Source organism: Lynx rufus, unplaced genomic scaffold (assembly GCF_022079265.1).
Source record: "Lynx rufus isolate CCGP_SWC_20201006 ecotype Redwood Valley unplaced genomic scaffold, mLynRuf1.p SCAF_2, whole genome shotgun sequence".
NCBI lineage: Eukaryota > Metazoa > Chordata > Mammalia > Carnivora > Felidae > Lynx > Lynx rufus.
In genome coordinates, this window is record NW_025814834.1 from 18,319,776 (window position 1) to 18,340,375 (window position 20,600).

Genomic DNA, 20,600 nt, shown 5'->3' on the forward strand with positions numbered 1-20,600 from the left:
GGCCTCTGCGAGCTGGGCTGGGGAGAACGCTGGAACCGGACGGCCACGGGGGGCACCCGGGGGATGGTGCCCTGGGAGACGAGTCCTGGGGGGCCGGCGCCCTGCCTTCCTGCCGCCCGCCCGCCTTCGGCCTGTGTTACCCAGAAGGTCACCAGGGCGGCCGGCCGGTTGCGCCTCGGGGGCTATTTTTAGGCCCCCCGGCTCGGGTTGCGAGGGAGCAGTGGAGGGAGGGGGCAGCAGAGGAGGGGACTTGGACTCCAGACTGCCCCTTCCCTCTCTCCAGGAGCCCCTATCTCCAACACCGGCTTAAATGGGGGCCCTGAGGACTGGTTCCAGGCCCCATCCCCCATGGTGCACCGCCCCCGGCCCACTCAGGAGTCTGGAGTCGGATTACCCCTGGGCTCATCACATTGCCCTTCCTTCCACCCTCCCCTGGTGCTGCTGATTCCCAGCTGGGGGAGAGGGAGAGGAGGTCCTGGATGACATGTCTAAGAGGCAGATGGGGAAGCAGGCTGCAGCGGAGGTGAGTAGACAGCCAGGAAGAAGGACCAGTGGCCACCCCCAGCCTCCATGCCAGCCTGGTGAACAGTAAGCCCAGGAACAGGGAGTCAATGGATTCAGGCTCCCAGCTGGTCCTGCCCTAACTTGCGGGGTGGTACTGAAGCTCTCTCAACCCCCAAGTCCTCATCTGTTAAAAATGGGTAGTTGAATAGGGGTTGCAACAGGCAGAGAAGGGTGGAAGGACGTTCCAGGCAGAGGGAACAGCATGACCTAAATCAGAGCAAGCTGAAAGTAGATGACATGTTCTAAGAGTCAGAGGAGTTTGGAGACATTGAACTGCAGTGGGGTGGGGTGAGTGGAGGTTTTGCTTGCAAGGTCTGTATCCTGATGGCAGTGGGGCGCTGCTACAGGGTGTTACACAGCAGGATAACATGGTCAGAGCTGTGTTTTAGAAGGATCCCTCTTGGCAGCCATGGCGCGCAGGGTGAGTGGGAGTCGATGGGAGAGCTGGAGGTCAGTTACAGCGTGGTTCTCAAAGTATGGCACCTGTTGAAAGTACAGACTCTCAGTCCCCACCCCCAGAGACCAAGGTGCATCGGGGGTGCTGGGAGGGTCCAGGAATCTGCACATTTAACAAGTGGCCCAGGTGACTCAGATGCATCTAAGGGTTGCACTTTGACAAACATCAAGATGGGACATTACTGGTCTTAAAAGTTCAAGTGAGACTTCTGCAACGGAACAGTTCATATGCTGACTGGTGGTAGCCACATGAATCTACATATGCGATAAAATTGCGTGCACACACACACACACACACACACACACTAATGAGTGCATGGAACACTGGTAAAATGTCAAGAAAGTGGGTGGCAATTTCCTGGTTGTGACATTGTACTGTAGTTATGCAACACGGAGCCATTGGGGATCGCCAAGTGAAGTATCTTTCTGTATTGTTTTTTAGAATCTCATGTGAATCTACAGTTATCTCGAAATAAAAAGTTAAACAAAAGTTCAGGTGGCAGACCCAGGCCTGAACTTGAGCCTCGAGGAGTGAAGCCTGGGAGGGCAGAGAGGAGCCTGAGGAGGAGCCCTGAGTCATTCTGAGATGCAGAAAGTTACTCTCAATGTCACCTCACCCCCCACCCTCACTTGGGAAGACCAAAGTCAAAGTGTGCTTGTGCATGTGAATGCAGAGGGTACAGAAGAGACAATTTAAGCACTGAATTATGTCCACAGGGATTAAGAGCCTTGAGGAATGAAATTTCTTTGTTGTTTGCATGCATTAGAGCTTACTCTTTGTGCTGTTCAGTTCTTTGGGTTTTGACGAAAGCACAGAATTGTGCATCCTCTACCTCAGGACCATACAGAACATCACCCTAAATATTTGCCTGAATATCCCTTTTGTGCTCAACCACATCCCCTCTGCCGATCCCTGGAAGCCATTGATAATGAAGTATTAAACATGAATGTAATTCTAAAAAGATAAAAGTGGGGGGGGCGGGGCGGGAGGCTTCACAAGCAGATGGAACATCAAGAACAAAGAACTAGGGGGGCGCCTGTCTGGCTCAGTCGGTTAAGCGTCCCACTTCAGCTCAGGTCATGATCTCATGGTTCGTAGTTCGAGCCCTGCGTCGGGCTTTGTACTGCCAGCTCAGAGCCTGGAGCCTCCCTCTCTCTCTCTGCCACTCCCCATCTTGAGTGCTCTCTCCCTCTCTCTCTCTCTCAAAAATAAACATTAAAAAAAAAAAAAAAGAACAAAACCCAGCAATCCAAAGCCACCTAGCACTAGACCTCAACAACTCGCTCAGAATGCATGCAGTTAGGTGGTCTGTAAATGTTGACTGGGTGGTTGGTTGGTTGGTCAGTTGGTTGAATAAATGAACTGTGTGGTCTTGAGTAAGTCACTTAATGTCATAGAGGTTCAGTTTCTTCATCTATAAAATGGGGTAGCCCAACTCAGGATTTATTCGTTCATTCAACAAGCATTCTTGAGTTCCTATTCTGTGCTTGGCACTGTCCTAGGCAGTAGGGATATAGCAGTGGACAAAAAAGACAACGATTCCTGCCCTGCGGGGGAAATGGAGCAGGGCAAGGGAGATGGGAGCGTGGTGGGGCTTGAACTTCCGAATAGGGTGGTTGGAGGCTCACTGGGAATAATTGAGCCAATCTTAAAGGAGTGAGGAAACAAAAGGTGTGGATATCTGGATAGGACTGCTTCTGGCAGAGGGGGGAGCGTGCCTGGTAGGCTCCAAGCAGAGCCAGGGGCCAGAGGGGCTGGAGGGAGTGGTAGGGAGGGCAGAGGGACATGAGGTCAATTGGGTAGCAGGGGCCAGACAGCAAGCATCTCGTAGGCCATGGCACTTTTATTCTTAGTGAAAACGGGAAGTCATCTCGGAGGATTTTGAGCTGAGGAATTACATGATCTGACTTAGGTTGTTGTGATGGCTTTAAATTATTATATTAAATATTAAAATGAATATTAACTATTTAACAGGGCCTGGCGCAGGGCCTGGAACATGGCTTGTGTATCTCCTGGCAGAAGGTCCATAAGGGGGGGGCATTCATTGATGTGTGCTCAGGGGTGTGTGGGCCCCGTAGGGAGGGCACAGGCCCGTGTGAGTCACTGGTGCCCTCTCCTGGAGGAGCCCGTACTAGCCGTGCCGGTCAGAGGCCAGCAGGTTCTGGCCAGGCCCACCACCCGGAGCAGCTGGCTACAAGGCGCTCATCTGTCCCTCAGAATGGGCCCCATAGTGCTCTGCGGCCTGGCGCCGGGCTGGGTGTGTGCTGCCAGTCTGCCCTACCTTGCGATCACAAGCCTATGGTGTCATGGAAAGAGATCTGGACTCCGGAGGCCAAGGAGCCTGGAGCCTGGTCCTCCTGTGCCGTGGAGATGCTGTGTGACCTTGCCAGTTCACCCCACCTCTCTGGGCCGTGGGGAGTTTCCTCTGGAATGTAAGGATGCACCATGTGCCTGGCACACAGCAAAAGGTCAATAAATGTTGGTTGGATCAGTGAACGAAGTGGGGGCCATCAGCCTTCCCAGTAAATATTTAATTTAGAGAAACGTAAATAAAAGTGCTCGGTGGGTATTCATTCAACAAGTACTTAAATATTTAATGAACACCTTCTATGGAGCAAGCAAGCACTCTCCCAGGCACCAGGGGAACAGTGGTGAGTAAAATGATGAACCACCCCCCCCCCACCTTTGTTAGCTGACATTCAGGTGCTGAACCGGAGGCCATTGATGTATTTGCATAAGTGTTCCGGGCCACCAGGTGAGAGGAGGGAGAGGGAGGCATAATTGGGTTGAAGGTGCTGTCTCAGGGGCAGGGGGAGGAGGAGGGTAGTCAGAATGGACAGAGAGGGCAGGACAGTGTCCGCTGAGCCCTCAGTTCCTGGCCCAGGGACATATTTGTCTTTATAGTCTTTCCTACCTCACCCCTCAGGTGGCATCTGAGTTGGTCTAGAACAGGTCCCCTGGGTCTAATGTGAAGCTAGTCAGCCCTCCATGGGCTCTCTTATTTCATGATGTTCAGAGTCTTACAGGAGAAGATACCAGAGTGCTCCAAGGAAAAGGGAGAGTTTTTGCCATGGAGGTGATGGGGTGCATATATATGACCACATGGAACCCAGATCTTTTTTTTTTTTTGGCTTGTTTTGTCCATTCTTTGGGAGCACCACATCCATGTCCCCTGCCCTAGAGTCCCTGTATCACTGTCCAACTCCCAAAGAGATAGGCAAAGCAGAGGACTTAGAACCAGAGGATTTCTATTTAGGTTTTTTGCTGTTTTTAAAGATTTTATTTTCAAGTAATCTCTACACCCAACGTGAGACTCAAACTCACAACCCCAAGATCAAGAGTTAGACGATCTACCGACTGTGCCAGGCAGGCGCCCTGAACCAGAGGACTTCTAGGCCCAGGAAGGCTCTGCTCAGAGAATGCTTCCCCGCTGGGGACACAGGGTGGGTCTGGACTTCTCTCTTCTCTGAGGACAAGTGGGTAGTAGTTACCGGAGACAGAAGTGTGCCAAGGAGGAGGACTTTCTGACTTGCAGAGCTATCCCAGCTAGAAGGGGTCACTATGCAGGTAGTATGTTCTCTGACACCAGAGATATTTAAGCAGAGCTTGACGACCGCTCATCAAGGTGTTGGGGCGGGGCTGGGGAGGGGACTCCTGTATTGTGGGGGTCACTGCCTCAGGGACTTGGGGTCTGACTATAAGAGTCGAAGATGCCTAGACTCTCTCCACTTTAGTGACTAGTCTACACCTACCCTTTTTTTGGAGGGTAGGGATGCCTCTAAGACTTCCCCTGACCTACGTGTCCCTTTAGCCTTTGTGGGGTAGATGAGTGAACATACTCATTTAGGGGAAAGAAGAAATTGCTAAGAGGCTCCTGAAATCACTCACAGATACACACACTACCTCTTATCCACCTGAGCCTAGCCTCACCCAAGCATGTCTCTCACAGAGAAACTAATTCAGACTCCAGGGCCCCCACTAGGCTCAGGGATGAGAAGCCCCTCACCCATCCCTCCTCCTGTATCCCAGGATGGGGACACTGTAAATGCTACTCCTGACTTCATTTGGAATTTCACTACCGGTTGATTGGGATAGCTCTGGGGCCCACAGGGTTCATCCCACTAGATCACTGGGGGGAAAGAAATGACCATGAGTCGCCAGTAACAGAGGGTGGGGACCTGGGTGTGCCCACGGTGCTCCCAGGGCAAAGACAGAGAATGGGGCCTTCTTATAGGGACGGGCTACACAACCCAGAGGGAAGGGGCAACTCATGAGGGAGGGTGGCATCCAAGGAGAAGAAGAATGATAGAGACACCAGAAAGGCTCTGGAAGTTTCTGGAAAAAGCCAGTTAGGAGCGTCAGCCTAAAGACCTTAAGACTAAAATCCTATTAGGTTTTGTTTTGGTTTTTTTTTTCCTTACAGACTGTTCCTGAGTTTACCACATTTGTGATCTCTACCCTCTTCTCCTCTCTTATAAAGAGTAATCTCTTAGGGGCGCCTGGGTGGCGCAGTCGGTTAAGCGTCCGACTTCAGCCAGGTCACGATCTCGCGGTCAGGGAGTTCGAGCCCCGCGTCAGGCTCTGGGCTGATGGCTCAGAGCCTGGAGCCTGTTTCCGATTCTGTGTCTCCCTCTCTCTCTGCCCCTCCCCCGTTCATGCTCTGTCTCTCTCTGTCCCAAAAATAAATAAACGTTGAAAAAAAAATTAAAAAAAAAAAAAAAAGAGTAATCTCTTAAATCTGTGAGGACTAACTTGAAGGTTGAGGCCTATACGGATCCATCAGGCTTCCTAAATCTTAGGTCCATCTGGAATTTTTTGGAAGGAGTGAAAAGAGACAGGCTTCACTCCTGCCCCAATGGCTGCCCAATGACCCCTAAGCCTATATATTCTCCCACAGAAACCTTTAACACATCTGTGTTAATATTTTATTCTAGGACTTCCTAATGCTTTTTCATATGTCTACACTCCCCTCTCCTATGCTTACCAAATTGTCCCCAAATTTCCCTTTGGTATTTTCACTGAGATTGCATTGCATTGAAATTATAGATTAATGTAGGATGAATTGACATCTTTAGAATGTTGAGACTTCTTATCCAAGAACAAGATAAAGCTTTCCATTTTTCTTAACATTGTTTTTGTTCCTGAATCAGCCCTTGTTCATCGAAGGTGCTCAGGCAGGTTTAATGGGAGGAGGCTGTGAACTTCTTTGGGGAAGGGAATAGGGGAGTTCTACTTCAGGGCCGGTCTGTGTCCTTCAGGAAGAGCAGCAGGTGGTGTCCCTGGGGCCCTGATCATCTCGAAGTGGGGTAGGGGGCCCAAAGGCAGCAGCTCAGGAATTGGGGCCTAACAGGAGGTGTTCAAGGGTCCCTTTAAAAAGTCTCCTGCCCAACCCCCCTCCACCACTCACTACATGCACACAGCAAGGCTGGGAAGTTCTGGGAACAGTAGGGGTGACAGGCCCTGGGGGACAGTCTGACTGGGCAGGAGGGCAGCGCACAATCCATCTCAAGGGGCGTGCGACAGGGCCCTGGGGGCCCCCAGAGGCAACCAGGCAGTCAACACAGCCAGGACATGCTAGGCTTGTGCTTCCTTTTTATTGTTTCTGTCCAGAGCCCCTGCTGCAGGGGAGGGGCAGGTATGGAGGGGGGCACCCCTCCCCCTGCCTGAGACCGCTCTCTGCCTCTCTCCTCTCCTCTCCTCTCCAGCATCTCGCCCACCCTCTCTCTTTCTGAATCTCCTGCTCCCACATCTGGCACCTTCGGGGGTTCCCTCTTGCAGCCCCTGCTTTCTAAGCCCACTGTGGGAAAGGAAGGGGCCATGGGGTCAGTTTCAAGCCCCCATTCCCACAGGGGCTAGTCTCCCAGTCACCTGCCCGGCTTGTTGGGGAGGCTGCCCTTTCTCTCTGACCCAGGCTAGGGAGTAGGGAGTAGGCACGTCCATAGGTTCCATCCTGATCACATGGGGTCTCAACACCCTGCTCTGGAGCCCTCTCCAAAGCCAGAGGCTAGAGCCTGAGGTCACAGAGGTAGGAGGGGCAGGGGCACTGCTCTGCCTTGGCTCCATCCTGGCCCTGCCCAGCACACTCTGAGGGCAGCCAGGAATCAGGCTCACTCATCTCCAACATCCAGGACTCACACAGCTGGGGCTGCCTGTGCCTGGGCAGGGGTGAGCCATGTCCCCTGTAGGGGCCATGAGCAGTGGTCGGTGAGCAGGGGTCAGAGGCTGTGAGGGGAGCACTGTGGCTGGGTGTGGTGACCTGGGATGGAAGGAGGCTGGCTTCAGGAGGCAGTGAGGACAGGGGCGAGGATGGTCTCTGATGGCAGAGGGGTCTCTGGCTTTAGAGCACCTCATGTTGCTGCTGTGTGGCCTCACTGACGACCTGGGGAAGAAGAGAAGCCCAGTGCAAACCAGTGCTGGCAGGAGAATAGAGCCCCAATCCTGGGTTGCCCTTCAACTCCAGGGCAGCAGGACCCCCTCTCCTTCCAGGTAGAGGCTTGAACCAGCACAGTTGGTGGAAGGCACCTGGCTGACAGCCTCTCAGACACACCCCATAGCTCCCCCTCCATGGGTAAGGGGACCAGGCAGATGGCTCACCTCCCCATCCCGGGTCTCGATGGTCTTGATCATCACTGTCTTCTTGGTATGGACCTCAGAACCCCTTTGCTCAGGGCTTGTTTCTGTAATAGATCCAACCACATAATCAGCCTGACCAAGTCCAGGCCTGGGCCACTCCAGGGACTAGAAGTTCATCCCTGGTTCCATGGGATGGAGCCCAGAAGTCTCCTCCCCCTTCAAGATGGGCCTGTTACTTCTTCAGCAAGACTTCATAACCTGTCCTTGAGCCCAACATCCAGCAGCGGGCTCTGCAGACACTGGGGCCAATCCCATGGCCGGGAAGGGCTCAGAAGCCAACAGATGTGCTCCAGCTATGGGCTGATTTAGAAGGGTGGGGGACCCCTGAGGCCCCACCACCCAACATTCCCATTCTTCACACACCTCTTTGCTCCCTCTCTACCACTGGGCTCCAACACAGCCCTGCATGAATTTGTACCCGGAAAGAACCCCAACCCCAGTGTCAAGACACTCTTTTGGAAGACCTCATGGCACCCAGCCCCCTTTCAGACTCCAGATGAGTAAACTGTGTCTTAATGAAAGAGAGACAGACAGAGAAGTCAGCTACTGATTCATCGTGCTGGTGGCCAGTCACTTGCCCCTCTACGCCCCAGTGTCTTCACTGTGAAACAGTAACAATGATACTTGCACTGTCATGGCCACAGAACCATTGGTTTGAAAAAGCATTAAGCAGTTTCAGTTGCAAGGCTTACGCTCAGGTGTCTGCATAAACTACCAACTGAAAAAAGAGGTTCTGAGTTTTACAGGGCAGGTCAAATTTAGGTCCTGAGTATTCTGAGTTTGGTGTTCATGAATCTCCTTAGCGAGCAACCAGCCTGTGATGAACGTTGTAACTCGGTGGGGCACGGCATGTATTTTTCCCGATGGAAATGAACGTCGAAGATATAAAAGGTTTGATCTAGGAAAGGCGATCCTGCCAAGGACTCCGACTTGCTTTCCTAATGTATCATTAAAGCGCGTTTTTCTGCTCTCTGGGGCTGGAAAGCCACTCGATCTGCATATTACTAATGTCAGAATGGCAGAATGCCCTAGGAGCTCGTTCTTTTAATTGTTTGGCTTTGCTAAGGTTTGGCTCCATTTTTTGTAAACATGCATCCAACATCTTGCTCCAGCAAACTGGAGGTGTTCAACAAGGAGCTGGGGGTGGGAGTGGGAGTGGTAGGGGATGCTTGGCAATTTGCCAAACAGACACTGGCTGGGGGGTGCCTTGTAGCCCAGGGTGTATGGTTCTAGATGCTTCTGCTGCCAGACCCCCAAGGACACCCCTGGTACCTTCAGAGTTTGGGTATATTGGGAACATCTTGCTGTCAGACGGTGCCTCTCCCTAACTTCCCTCACCCACCTGCAGCAGCCCCCTTTCTCTTTCCCAGACCCCAGCCCTGTCCCCACGGCTCCATCTTCCCTTCCTGGCTGGCCTCGGGCGGTGCCCATGCCGGACGCCTGCCCCTGCCACCCAGCATCCCCTGACCAACAGGCACTCACCTCGGAAGTTGAGAGCAGAGAAGGTCTGGATGGGGATGTTGATCCTGAAAGGGGAGAGACCAAGCCCCCAAAGGGTTAGGGCCCTCCATCTCTCCCTGTGACCCCCCCCACCAAAGCTTGCCCAGGCCCCCTCTAAAGACCATTGTCAGCTGTCCCTGTCCCATTGACCTTAACACTCCCACCTTCATGCTACTAAGGGCATGGGGTCAAAGGCCAACTGCAGCTATCCCAGAAACTGTTCCTTCTGGAAGGATCACTCATTCCATCCCTGACTTGCTGGCCTCACATCAGTACTCCCAACCCCACTGCCCTTTCCAGTTCACCAGGATTTCCTTCTTCAGGCACTGCAGGGTGTATCGATAGCAGCTGTGGGCAACATCCATCATGTATGCCCACCCTCCAGCCAGGCTGGGAACCTCCAGCCCACCCACGGGAGGGCAAGTGCCAGCGTAAATGCCATCCCCACTTATGCCTAGTGCTGGGAGAATGCAACATTTGAGAATGCAACTTGAGCCACCTTAAAAGGTCATTATAGGTACATGTAATTCTATGAAATCTGAAATCTCTCTATGTGCAGTCTATCTAAACATGTCTGCTGATATTTTAAAACCTTAGATATTATCATTCTTATGAGTATCAATAGGCGTCATTTTTTTTTTTTTTTTTTGAGCAATTGACCTGTTTTAAATTGAGGTTAGGTTTACATGCAGGGAAATGCACAGTTGCTTAGTATACAAGTCAGCAAGTTTTGGTCAATGTCTACATCCATGTAACTACCAGTCTAAATCAACATATACAGCATTTCTAGGGCGCCTGGGTGGCTCAGTCGGTTAAGCACCCAACTCGTCATTTCAGCTCAGGTCACGATCTCATGGTTCATGAGATCGAGCTCTGTGAGCCCACTCGGGATTCTCTCTCTCCTGCCCTCTCTGCCCCTCTCCCACGTATGCCCTCTCCCCCCCCTCTCAAAAATGAATAAATAAACAAACATTAAAAAAAGATGTATGGCATTTCCATCACCCCAGAAATTTCCCTCACATTGCCTTCTAGTCGCATGTCATTTTCGGTATCTAGAGGTTAAGTTGCTCTGAGCATGTCATGCTGTCTTATCCTCCAAGCATGTGTATGTGTGTGTGTACGTGTGTGTGTGTGTGTGTGCACTTGTACACCCTCAGTGCACGAGTCTTGCACTCTCCTTCTTAGCCTGTGTCCAAGGCTCTCTGCTTGTCTCTATTGGCCCCTCCTTTACCTTCCTCATCATCCCCTACTCTGCTTTCAACTCCCCCTTGACTGGCAGTAATATTTTATTACTCATTCCTGAACATGGTTTTATGCTGCTGGTTCTTAATTCTGAAGGTGGATGAGGGAATACTTATGTTTCTCTTTTTATAAAAGCTATTAATTAAATCACCTTTACCCAGGTGGCCTTAGTTAATTCTCCACAATTAGTGGTGTGGTGGCCTCGTGTACAAAATTATTTCCAGATCTTGCTAAGGTGATCCTGAGCCCCCCTCCCAGGGCAGGAATGGGCGCCTCAGCACTCCCCAGAACCCCACCACCAGCCCCGGCCTCGCCTCTCACCGGCTTTCCTCGCCCTCCAGCAGCTTCCGGTAGGTGGCGATCTCCACATCTAGGGCCATCTTGACATTGAGCAGGTCCTGGTACTCGCGCAGGTGGCGGGCCATCTCATCCTTGAGGTGCCTGATCTCTTCTTCCAGACGTGCAATGTTGTCCTGGTAGCCACTGGCCTCACTAGCAAAGCGGTCTTCCAGCTCCCGCATCTGCCTCATTAGGGAATCGTTCTGCAGGAGAGGGACACCCAGGTCAAGAACAGGCATGGAGGGGTGGGCACTAGTGACCCGGGATGGGGAGAGACACAGCCTCAGAGCTAGGAGGCAACCCCAGATGGTCAGGTCCAGGAGTTGGAAAACCCTTCTGAGCTAGGGGACCCTGAACTCACGTGAAGTCTTATGTAGAAACCCAGAGAACAGAAGTGATAAAAGGAAGCATCAATGTTCACCCTCTCCACCCCCACCTAGGAGCCCCATAATTCCTGAGAGTCCAGCTGAGAATCCACCCATCTGTTTTCATCCCTGTGGTAGATATAAAGAGACAGAGGCCCAGAGAGGGTATGTGATGGGAACCAAGGTCACAGAGGGAGAGTGTGAGCTGTAGGCCTGAAGGATTGGGCTGGGCAAGGTGGGCAGGGACTCACAGTGCCCTTGAGGGCATCGATTTCACAGGTGTAGGACTGGATCTGGTGTCGGTACTCCATCATCTCCTGCTTGGCCTGGCGCAGCGCATCGTTATTCTTGTTGGCTGCCTGGGTCAGGTCGGACACCTAAGGGTAGGGAGGGGCATGAGAAAAGGAGAATGCAGGTAGGGATGGCAAGGGACAAGGGAGCGTGGAGACCTGGCTCACCCTCCTCCCCATGGATAGAGCAGAGGAAGCATCTCTAAACAGGGATGGAGGGGGACAGAGGAGCCAGGGCGCCTGGGCCAGGTTACCCACCTTTGACTTGTACCATTCCTCAGCTTCTGAGATGTTCTTAGCTGCAATGGTCTCATACTGAGCCCGGATGTCCCTGAGGGCAGCAGTGAGGTCTGGCTTGGACATGTCCATCTCTACTTGTACTTGTTGTTCCTGAAGTTGGGCCTGTAGCTCTCGGATCTCCTGCAGGGTGCAGCTGGGTTTCAGTGCTTTACCAAGACCCACCCACACAGCACCCCCACAGCCCTGTTCCCAGAGCCTTGCACTGCCCCCCATCCCTTCCAGCTGCCCTCACCGGGGTCTAAAGACCCTGAAGATGCAGGCTGAGGGCATACCTCCTCATGCACTTTCTTAAGGAACGCAATTTCCTCGTTGAGAGATTCAATCCTGCGCTCCAGGTCAATTCGAGCTAGAGTAGCGGCATCCACGTCCTGGGAGTGATCAAGCAAGGGGGACAGGGTCACTGATAACCCAGGCAGGGCAGAGGGAGACCAGGGGTCACATGGGGTGAGAAGGGTAAGGCTCTACTGGGGGACCAAAGAGGGCTCACCGCTCGGAAGGCAGCCAAATTGTTCTCTGCTTCTTCTTTCAACTGAATCTCCTCTTGCAGCCTGGCCAGAACAGACAGACAGAAAGTGACAGTTGGTGGGGATAAAACTGGCCGTGGAGATGCCTGGGTGGGGGCTGCCCAGGGAGTGGGGCTCCCACAGTGTCAGGAGGCCTGGCTAGAGGGTAGAGACAAGAGGCCCCGCCCACCCAGGGAGGGGACAGGAAGTGGTCCAACTTCTTCCCCAGAGCCCCACCCCGGAAGTCTATGTCCCCACCAGATTGTGACCTCCCTGGGATTAGGAACTGTGTCTATTTTATCCACTGCTATGTTCCTGGTTCCCAGCCCCAGCCTGGCCCATGTAGGCACTCAATTATTGTCTGTGTCCCAGTGGCAGGACAGTGATTCTGCTCACTTAAGCTGTAAGAAGCAGGACCTGCTAACACTTGCTCTGTTCTTGTTCCCTTTTCAGATGGGAAGCCTGATGAAGCCCACCACCAAGTCCTCCAAGTTTTCTGGGGACTGCAGCTAGGTCCTCCCCTTTTCCTCTAGCTTATCCATTCCCTCTGTGAAATGGCACAGCCTCAGCGAGGGACAAGGACCAAGATCTGCTGTCTACCCACTTCCCCTGGGCCCCCTTACAGATGAGCTGAGAGCTACCACTTGGATTCCCCAGCCCCTGCCTGTCCCAGCCGGCCCCATCCTCCTTGTCTCCTATCAACCTCTCCTCTCCCTCTGACTGAACCCCGACCTCCTCCCTCCACTCCTCTGCCTGTCCCCCGTCAACACCACCCCAGCATCTTAAGATGCTCTTAAGGAGGCTGTCCACAGGGCCCAGGTCTCCCATTTGCACCCCCAGGAGGTCCCCAAGAAAACTCCTCCTTTGCAGAGTGAGAGCAGGAGGGAGAGACCTGCGGTCCATCTCTCCTCGGAGGACACCGTAGATGGCTCTCTCCCCGGAGTGGGGAGGAGAGGAGTCCCTGGCGCCCTGGGGGCAGGCAGGTGCTGACGGCTGCGCCCCAGCCCCCAGGCCTCGCCTCCCGCGCCCAGCCCATGGAGAAGGGGTTCCGGGAGCGCCGGGACCTCACTTGGCCTTGAGCCGCTGCAGGTCGTCCAGCAAATTGTCGCGCTCGACGTCGACGCGGGCGCGCTGGTTGGTGAGCACCTCCACCTGGCGCCGCAGCTCCCGCAGCTCCTCCTCGTAGATCTCGGCCACCCGGGTCGGCTCGCGGCCCTTGAGCCGGTTCACCTCGGCGGCGAGCGCCGCGTTCTGCTGCTCCAGGAAGCGCACCTTCTCGATGTAGTTGGCGAAGCGGTCGTTGAGTTCCTGCAGCTCCACCTTCTCGTTGGTGCGCGTGGTCAGGAACTCCTGGTTCACGGCGTCGGCCAGCGAGAAGTCCAGCAGCTCGCCCGCGCCGTAGGAGGAGGAGGAGGGCACGCGGGCCGTCCCCAGCCGGCTGGCCCGCAGCGACCCCAGGCCCCCGGCCCCGCCCGACGTGCGCGACACCTGGTACACGCGGGACGTCACCGAGCTCGAGGAGCCCTTGGTGCCGAAGCTCCCGCGCGGGAACACCGGCGAGCTCAGCGGGGAGCCGAGCGGGAAGCCCGAGGCCCCACCGAACCTGCGGTGGTAGGAGGACGTGAGCTGGCTGGACGAGTAGGCCTGGCTCATGGTGACGGCGCGGGCGAGGCTGGGCGGCACGGAGGAGGCGGCGGGCGGCGGCCGGCCGGAGAGTGGATGCGTCGAGGGAAGATAGGGCCCCTTAGCCGTCCGCACTATTTGTATCCCTCCTGACATCAGCCCCCGCCGCCCCTCCCCTGACAGCTGCAGGATCCCGCTGTCCTGCCAGGAAGGGCGGCCGCTGGCGTGGGGGCGGGGAGGCCGGCTCCCCCGCAGGAGGCCTGCGCCCCTCGGCTGGTGGGAAGGGGCCCGTAAGAGGTGTGGGACAGGCTGGAGGACCTAGGAGGGCAGAAGATGGGCAGGCCTGCCAACCCTTTCACCGGGGGCAGCAAGCATGTCCAGAACCCCTTGACAGGCCTCTTTCAGCCCTTGGGTGCCTGGGGAGGGGGACGGGAGTCAGGGGAGAGAGTAGGAGAGAGGGTTCCACTTGGTTTGAGGGTGTCCCTTTTGCTCTAAGGAGAGACTTTGAGTCATTTCCTGAAGGGACAAGACCTATTCCCAAGAAAGGCTCAAAATCACATCCCCCCTCCCCCCAAAGATTTTCTAGAAGGGATGGAGTTTCGGCAGGGCTCAGGCAACACAGCCCACCAGCCGGGCATAGAGGAAGAGGGTCTCTAGGCAGGCAGGGTGGGAGAGGATCCTGGGGGGCAGAGAACAGTCCTGGCCAGATCCCTCCTGCTCCTGAATCTACCCTGGTACCAGGGTTCTAGCCCTGAGCCTCAGTTTCCCTCTGGGCTAGTCTAGACCCTTCCCCCACCCCTCCTCGGGGTAGGGCGGAGCCTCAAGTTTATAAACAACAGGGTGATTTCCAGAAAGAGTCTAGTGCCCTCTCAGTTTCCAGTTGCTGTGTATTCTCACCCCCACACACCAACTTCACCTGGCTTCTGCCCCCTTGTGCCCACCCCCACCCATACTCTGATTCATCCCCCTACTCACATCACCCACACCCACATACACCAGGGGTTTGTATTTTGTCAGGAGCCACATGTCAACCCAGCCATCTCTCTGGCAGCAACAGCTGCCAGCCCTGACATACCAGAGCTGGTATTTATAGAGGAGAATGCATCAATCCGGGAAGCAAGTGCACGGGAGAGGCGCTCTGGGGGATGGGGGCCCGTACCTGAGGAGGCATGGCGGAGGAAGGTTTGGGGAGAGAAGCCCCAGTCACTTCCCACCCCCATAAGGCTCCAAGCCCCCAGCAAGAATGGAGTCCCACAGAGGACCTGTCCAGTCCTTCATAGCTCCCCGTCCGCAGTGTACAAGGTACTGGCTGACCTCTGAGGACTTCTCCAGGAGCACTGGCTGTCTCCCTACATCTCCACCTGGCACTTTCCAGGCCTCTCTTAGATCTGACCCTCTCAGAATGCAAACTTTGGAATTAGGGTGCTGGTCCTGCCTTAGCTCTGCCGTCACCAGGGGGCAAATTACTAGCAGGCAAGTCCTTCTTCTTTGTGTCTCCACTATAAAGTGGAAATAGTCACACAAGTCAAATAAAGTGGAAATGGTCAGCCTTGCCATATCTACCCCACAGGGGTTTGAAGAGGCTTGGGTAACAGCATGCAAATAATACCTTACACATACTAAGCACCCGCTGTGCTGAGCACTCCCCACCCATGACCCCAAATCCTCCAACAATCCTATAAAGTAGGAACTAGTATCATTCCCAGGGATACTGCAGGGAGCTGAGGCAGTCTAACTCCAGAGCTGTGCTTTGCCCCCAGAATGGATGTGAATGTGCCAGGTGAACTGTAAAGGGCTTTGTTACTGCTGTCTTTTCAAAGTCTTTCCACACCAAGTATCTAATTTTTATCCAGGAGACAGGCCTATGAGGTGGGTGGGGAGTTCCAGATATTCTTACCCAGGCCTGGAGTCAGTGCAAGCTGTTGAGTTCTGGTTATTTTTGTGTCTTGTCTCCCAAACTAGATTGTAGGCTCCTGGAGAATTTTAGAGACCATGTGGATCCTTAGCATATCCTAGGCAACAACCGTCCTTGTTGTAATTCAAGCTAGCCTGCAAGCTTTCTTTCTCATTCTCTTATTTTGGTAACAAATGCTACACACTTACACACACACACACACACACACACACACACACACACACACTGCACATGATGGGTGGACAGGTGACTCAGTTCCCAGCCGGTATTATAAACTGTATCTCTCTGACTGCAATGATTGGCTCAACGGGTGACCTGGACTTGAGAAGGGCCAATCAGAGACCTTCCCTGGAATTTATAGCTGGAACATTGATTACTAAACTGGAGGCTGTGGCAACCATGTTTTTTGCCCATTGGGGTCTTTCTGCACTAGGAGGAAAGGGAGGTCAACATTCAAGGAGAAGCAGAGACACCTCGAGAGGAGAGTGCCAGGCAAAAAGTCCTAAATTCCAACCCCTGGGGCCCTGGTTCTGCAGTTCTTCCCTCAATGTTGTGAGCTCCCCCAGTGTCCTTCCTGACTTTGGGGCCAATAAACTTTTCCTTTTTTTTCACTTAAGGCACTTGGTGCTGGCTCCTCTCACTTGTAGCCAAACATTCCTGACTAATCTATTGTAGGAGGCTGTGCACCCATTTCCTAGGGAGGACAGAACATTTTTGGGAGTCCTCTCTGTGAACAGTCTCCAGACCACATAAGGAAATTGCCCTTCAGACCAGCCCGAGATCTCAGTTCCTTGGTGAAATGAAGTAGAAAACAAACAAATAAATTATGTCACCTATTCTCTACTCAAAATCAACATCTACCAGACTTGGCTCTGAGCCACTTGGGGCTGTTTCCAAACTTCAGTTCCAACCCCAAGAATTTGCTACCATGGAGGGCAGCAAAACAACACTCCAAGTCTTGGACAGCAGGTGAAAGAGGAGTGCTCCAAAACACGTTCTGAACTGGGCAGCACCTCAGGAGTAAGAGTTTAGCCTCCCCAGGGAACTATTTAGACTGGGACACACTAAAAAGAATAATAATTTATCTGGATGGGTAATCTACTTGGCACAAAATTCAAGAGGTCCCATTCTGTGGGTTGGTTGCCTTTTCACTCTGTTGATCATACCCTTTGATGCACAAAAGGTTTTCATATTGATGAAATCCAATTTATCTATTTTTTCTTTTATTCCCTGTGCTTTTGGTGTCATAGTCAAGAAATCACTGCCAGATTCGATGTCATGAATTCTACCGCTCATGTTTTCTTCTAAGAGTTTTACAGTTTTATGTCCTTTTTTTTTTTTTTAAATTTTTTTTCAACGTTTATTTATTTTTGGGACAGAGAGAGACAGAGCATGAATGGGGGAGGGGCAGAGAGAGAGGGAGACACAGAATCGGAAACAGGCTCCAGGCTCTAAGCCATCAGCCCAGAGCCTGACGCGGGGCTCGAACTCCCGGACCGCAAGATCGTGACCTGGCTGAAGTCTGACGCTTAACCGACTGCGCCACCCAGGCGCCCCTACAGTTTTATGTCCTTGATGCATTTTGAGCTCATGTTTGTGTGTGGTGTGAGGTAAGGGTCCAACTTTGTTCTTGTACATGTGAAAATCCAGCTTTCCCAGCACCATTTGTTGAAGACTGTCTTTTCTCCAACGAATGGTCTTGGCACCCTTGCTAAAAACCATTTCAACCTATGTGTGAGGATTTATTTCTGGGCTCTCTGTTCTACTCCATTGGCCGATCTCTCTGTCCTTTGACAATACCACACTGCTTTGATTACTGTAGCTTTGTGATAAGTTTTGAAATCAGGAGGAGCACCTGTGTGGCTCAGTCGGTTAAACTTCCGACTTCGCCTCAGATCTTGATCTCACAGTTTGTGAGTTTGAGCCCTGCTTCAGGCTCTGTGCAGACAGCTCAGAGCCTGGAGCCTGCTTCCGATTCTGTGTCTCCCTCTCTCTCTGCTTCTCCCCTGCTCATGTCCTCCCTCTCTCTCTCTCTCTCTCTCTCTCAAAAATAAATAAGCATTAAAAATTTTTGTAATAAAAAAAAGAAATCAGAAAATGTGAAGCCTTCAACTTTGTTCTTTTTCAATATGTTCTGGCTATTCGGGGTCCCTTGAGATTCCATACGAATTTTAGGATAGATTTTCCCATTTCTTCAAAACATATTTGTGGGATTTTGATAGGAATTGCATTGAATCTGTTGGTCACTTTGGGCAGTATTGACAGCTTAACAATATTAAGTCTTACAATCCATGAATATAGGATGTCTTTCCATTTATCTGTGTCTTCTTTATGTCAGTAATGTTTTATAGTTTTCAATGAACAAGTCTTATGCCTCCACTATTATGTTTATTCCTAAGTATCTTATTCTTTTGATGCTATTATAAATGAAATTGATCATGTGGGGTTTGCCCTTCATTCTGTAAATGTGGCATATTAAACTGATTGATTTTCATATGTTGAACATCCTTGCAACCCAGAAATAAATCCCACTTGGTCATGGTATATAATCCTTTTAATATGCTGCTGAATTAGTTTGCTAGTGTTTTGTTAAAAATTTTTTATGTTTATTTTTGAGAGAGCTAGAAAGACAGAGTGTGAGCAGGGGAGGGGCAGAGAGAGAGGCAGACACAGAATCTGAAGCAGGCTCCAGGCTCTGAGCTGTCAGCACAGAGCCCAAGGGGCCCTCAAACTCACAAACTGTGAGATCATTACCTGAGCAGAAGTTGGTCACTTAACAACTGAACCACCCAGGAGCCCCTAGAATTTATATTAATATTCATAAGGGATATAGGTCTGTAGTTTCATTTTCTTGGTGTCTTTGTCTGGCTTTGGTATCAGGGAAATGCTGGCTTCATACAATGAGTTAGGAAGTATGCCCTCCTCTTCAAATTTTTGGAAGAGTTTGAGAAGTACTGGTGTTAATTCTGAAATGTTTGGTAGAACTCATCAGTGAAGCCATCTATCTGGGCCTGCTCTTTTCTTTATTGGGACATTTTGAGTCATTCTTCTTAATATCCTCATTTGTATTTCACTGTTTGAGCTTGCCATAATTTATTTAGCCAATTTTTTATTTATGGGCATTTATATTGTCTCCATTCTTTTGCTATGATAAACAATGCTACTGTGAACATCCTGGGGACACACTTTTGAATTTATAAATTTTGATAAGATATTTAAAAAAAATAGATTATTTTATGGTCACAGTCTTACTTTGAGCTAATTGGTATCGGAAATGTGAAGGTCCCCTAAGACAAACCATTTCATTCAGTGTTTTTCAGGAAAAAAAGGGGACGATTTATAAACTTGTGTATGTGGTACAATGTCTTGTACGCTGGTTGTTATCAATACATTTTGTCAACCCAATTAAAGAAAAAAGTCAGTCCTGCTTTTGCTTGAAATCTTCCTAGATTACCCTGACCTTGGGGAGTCTTGGGAGCTTGAGGTTGGAGGTGACTTCAAAAGTCACGAGGTCAGCCAGTCCAATGTCCTTACTTCTCAGTTAAGGTTGAAATCTCTCTGGTGTCTCTAGCAGGCATGGGTCCTGCTTGAATCCCTTCACTGCCTGGGAACTTGGTGTCTTCAGGCAGCCCATTCCATTCCACTAAGAGTCATTGGGTACCACACATCTCCGTCATGGACAATGGACAGCTGTGCTGTTAGAAAACATTTCCTTAGGGGCACCTGGCTGACTCAGTCAGTACAACATGAGGTTCTTGATCTCAGGGTTGTGAGTTCAAGCCCTACATTGGACATGGAGCTTACTTAAAAAAAAATATATATATATATATATACACATACATATGTATATACGTATATATATATGTATATGTACATATGCACGCACACTCACACACACACACATATACACACACATATATATGAAAACATTCCCTTATATTTGAACCTGCATGATGTGTCTCTGCTATGCTCTTACTCTGACCGGGGAGCCCAGCAGAGTGAAAAGAGCTCCACTTTCACAGATCAAATACTTGGGGACAGTACACCTTCCTCTTGGAGACTCTGCCTGTTTCACCATTTTCAGTTTCTCTCCCTTCCCTGAGCTAACAAACCAGCAAAACCCAAAGTCATCATGGCCTCCAAGGCTCCATAGGACTGGCCCTGCCCACCTTGCCAACCTCAGCTCATTCACTTTTCCTTTGGGCACACCTTACTTCAACCACACCATCCTCTTTTCTGTTGGGTGACACTGGTTGGATGACACCAGTTGAACCACCCTGCCAGGCTCTTTCCAGCCGCCAGACCTCTGCATTTGCTGTCCCCTGCCTTCCCCTAAGCTCGGTGTCTGGAGGGCTTGTGGACGCCGACCTAGCGTCTGGAGGGCCTGTAGATACCGAGGCAGATCTCTGAACCTCACAAAGGGTTCCCTGGAACTGCCCATAGAACCTCCCAGATCCCATAGATGGCACAGATGAGGGGTCAGGTGGCTGGCCTTGGTGGGTGGCTGGAGTGGGAGTGCTGACCTGACCAGCCTGGGGCATTTGGATTGAGGAAAAACTGAAAGAGGGCAGAAAAGGACCAGGAGCCACTCTTCCACCTTGCCCTGTCTGGGAGCACCTCATACCCCAAGTCTGGCCCAGGAGTCTGACTCCCACTCCCAGGTGGGAGACAGTGTTGATGTCTCCCCACATTGCACCCCTCCTCCACCCACTGACATGCCCCCCCTTCAAGGCTTTCCCTTTGCCCCTTTCTCCAGGGCCCATCCTCCCCCTCTTTCTGTTTTCCAGCTGAACACATGGGGCTTCTACCCAGAGCTGGATTGGGCCAGGAGGCAGCCATTGCACGAGAGCCTTGGGGACAGTGTGGCAG

At 51.8% G+C, this 20,600-nt stretch overlaps 1 protein-coding gene across 6 annotated transcripts; it reads right to left on the minus strand.

Moving 5' to 3' along the window:
• Positions 1 to 7,358: 7,358 nt before the first annotated feature.
• Positions 7,359 to 13,846, minus strand: DES (desmin). Of its 6 annotated transcripts, none has more exons than XM_047084447.1 (9): positions 13,263 to 13,846; positions 12,181 to 12,238; positions 11,963 to 12,058; positions 11,649 to 11,810; positions 11,352 to 11,477; positions 10,718 to 10,938; positions 9,137 to 9,180; positions 7,616 to 7,698; positions 7,359 to 7,400 (listed from the first exon to the last, which is right to left on the minus strand). In XM_047084447.1, exons 1-9 carry the CDS (start codon positions 13,844 to 13,846, stop codon positions 7,359 to 7,361), a joined length of 1,416 nt encoding a protein of 471 aa, XP_046940403.1. The 6 variants fall into 6 exon arrangements, with proteins under 6 accessions (XP_046940403.1, XP_046940405.1, XP_046940404.1 ...); XM_047084449.1 differs by having other exon boundaries at positions 10,718 to 10,869; positions 12,178 to 12,238; XM_047084448.1 differs by having other exon boundaries at positions 10,718 to 10,917; positions 12,178 to 12,238.
• Between the last annotated feature and the right edge of the window lie 6,754 nt (positions 13,847 to 20,600).

Coding starts and splice junctions, on each gene's coding strand:
- DES (XM_047084446.1), bottom strand. CDS start 13,846: ATGAGCCAGGCCTACTCGTCCAGCCAGCTCACGTCCTCCTACCACCGC. Junction 12,059..12,177: donor ATTTGGCTGCCTTCCGAGCG/GTGAGCCCTCTT, acceptor GATCACTCCCAG/GACGTGGATGCCGCTACTCT. Junction 11,478..11,648: donor AGGAATGGTACAAGTCAAAG/GTGGGTAACCTG, acceptor CCCTACCCTTAG/GTGTCCGACCTGACCCAGGC.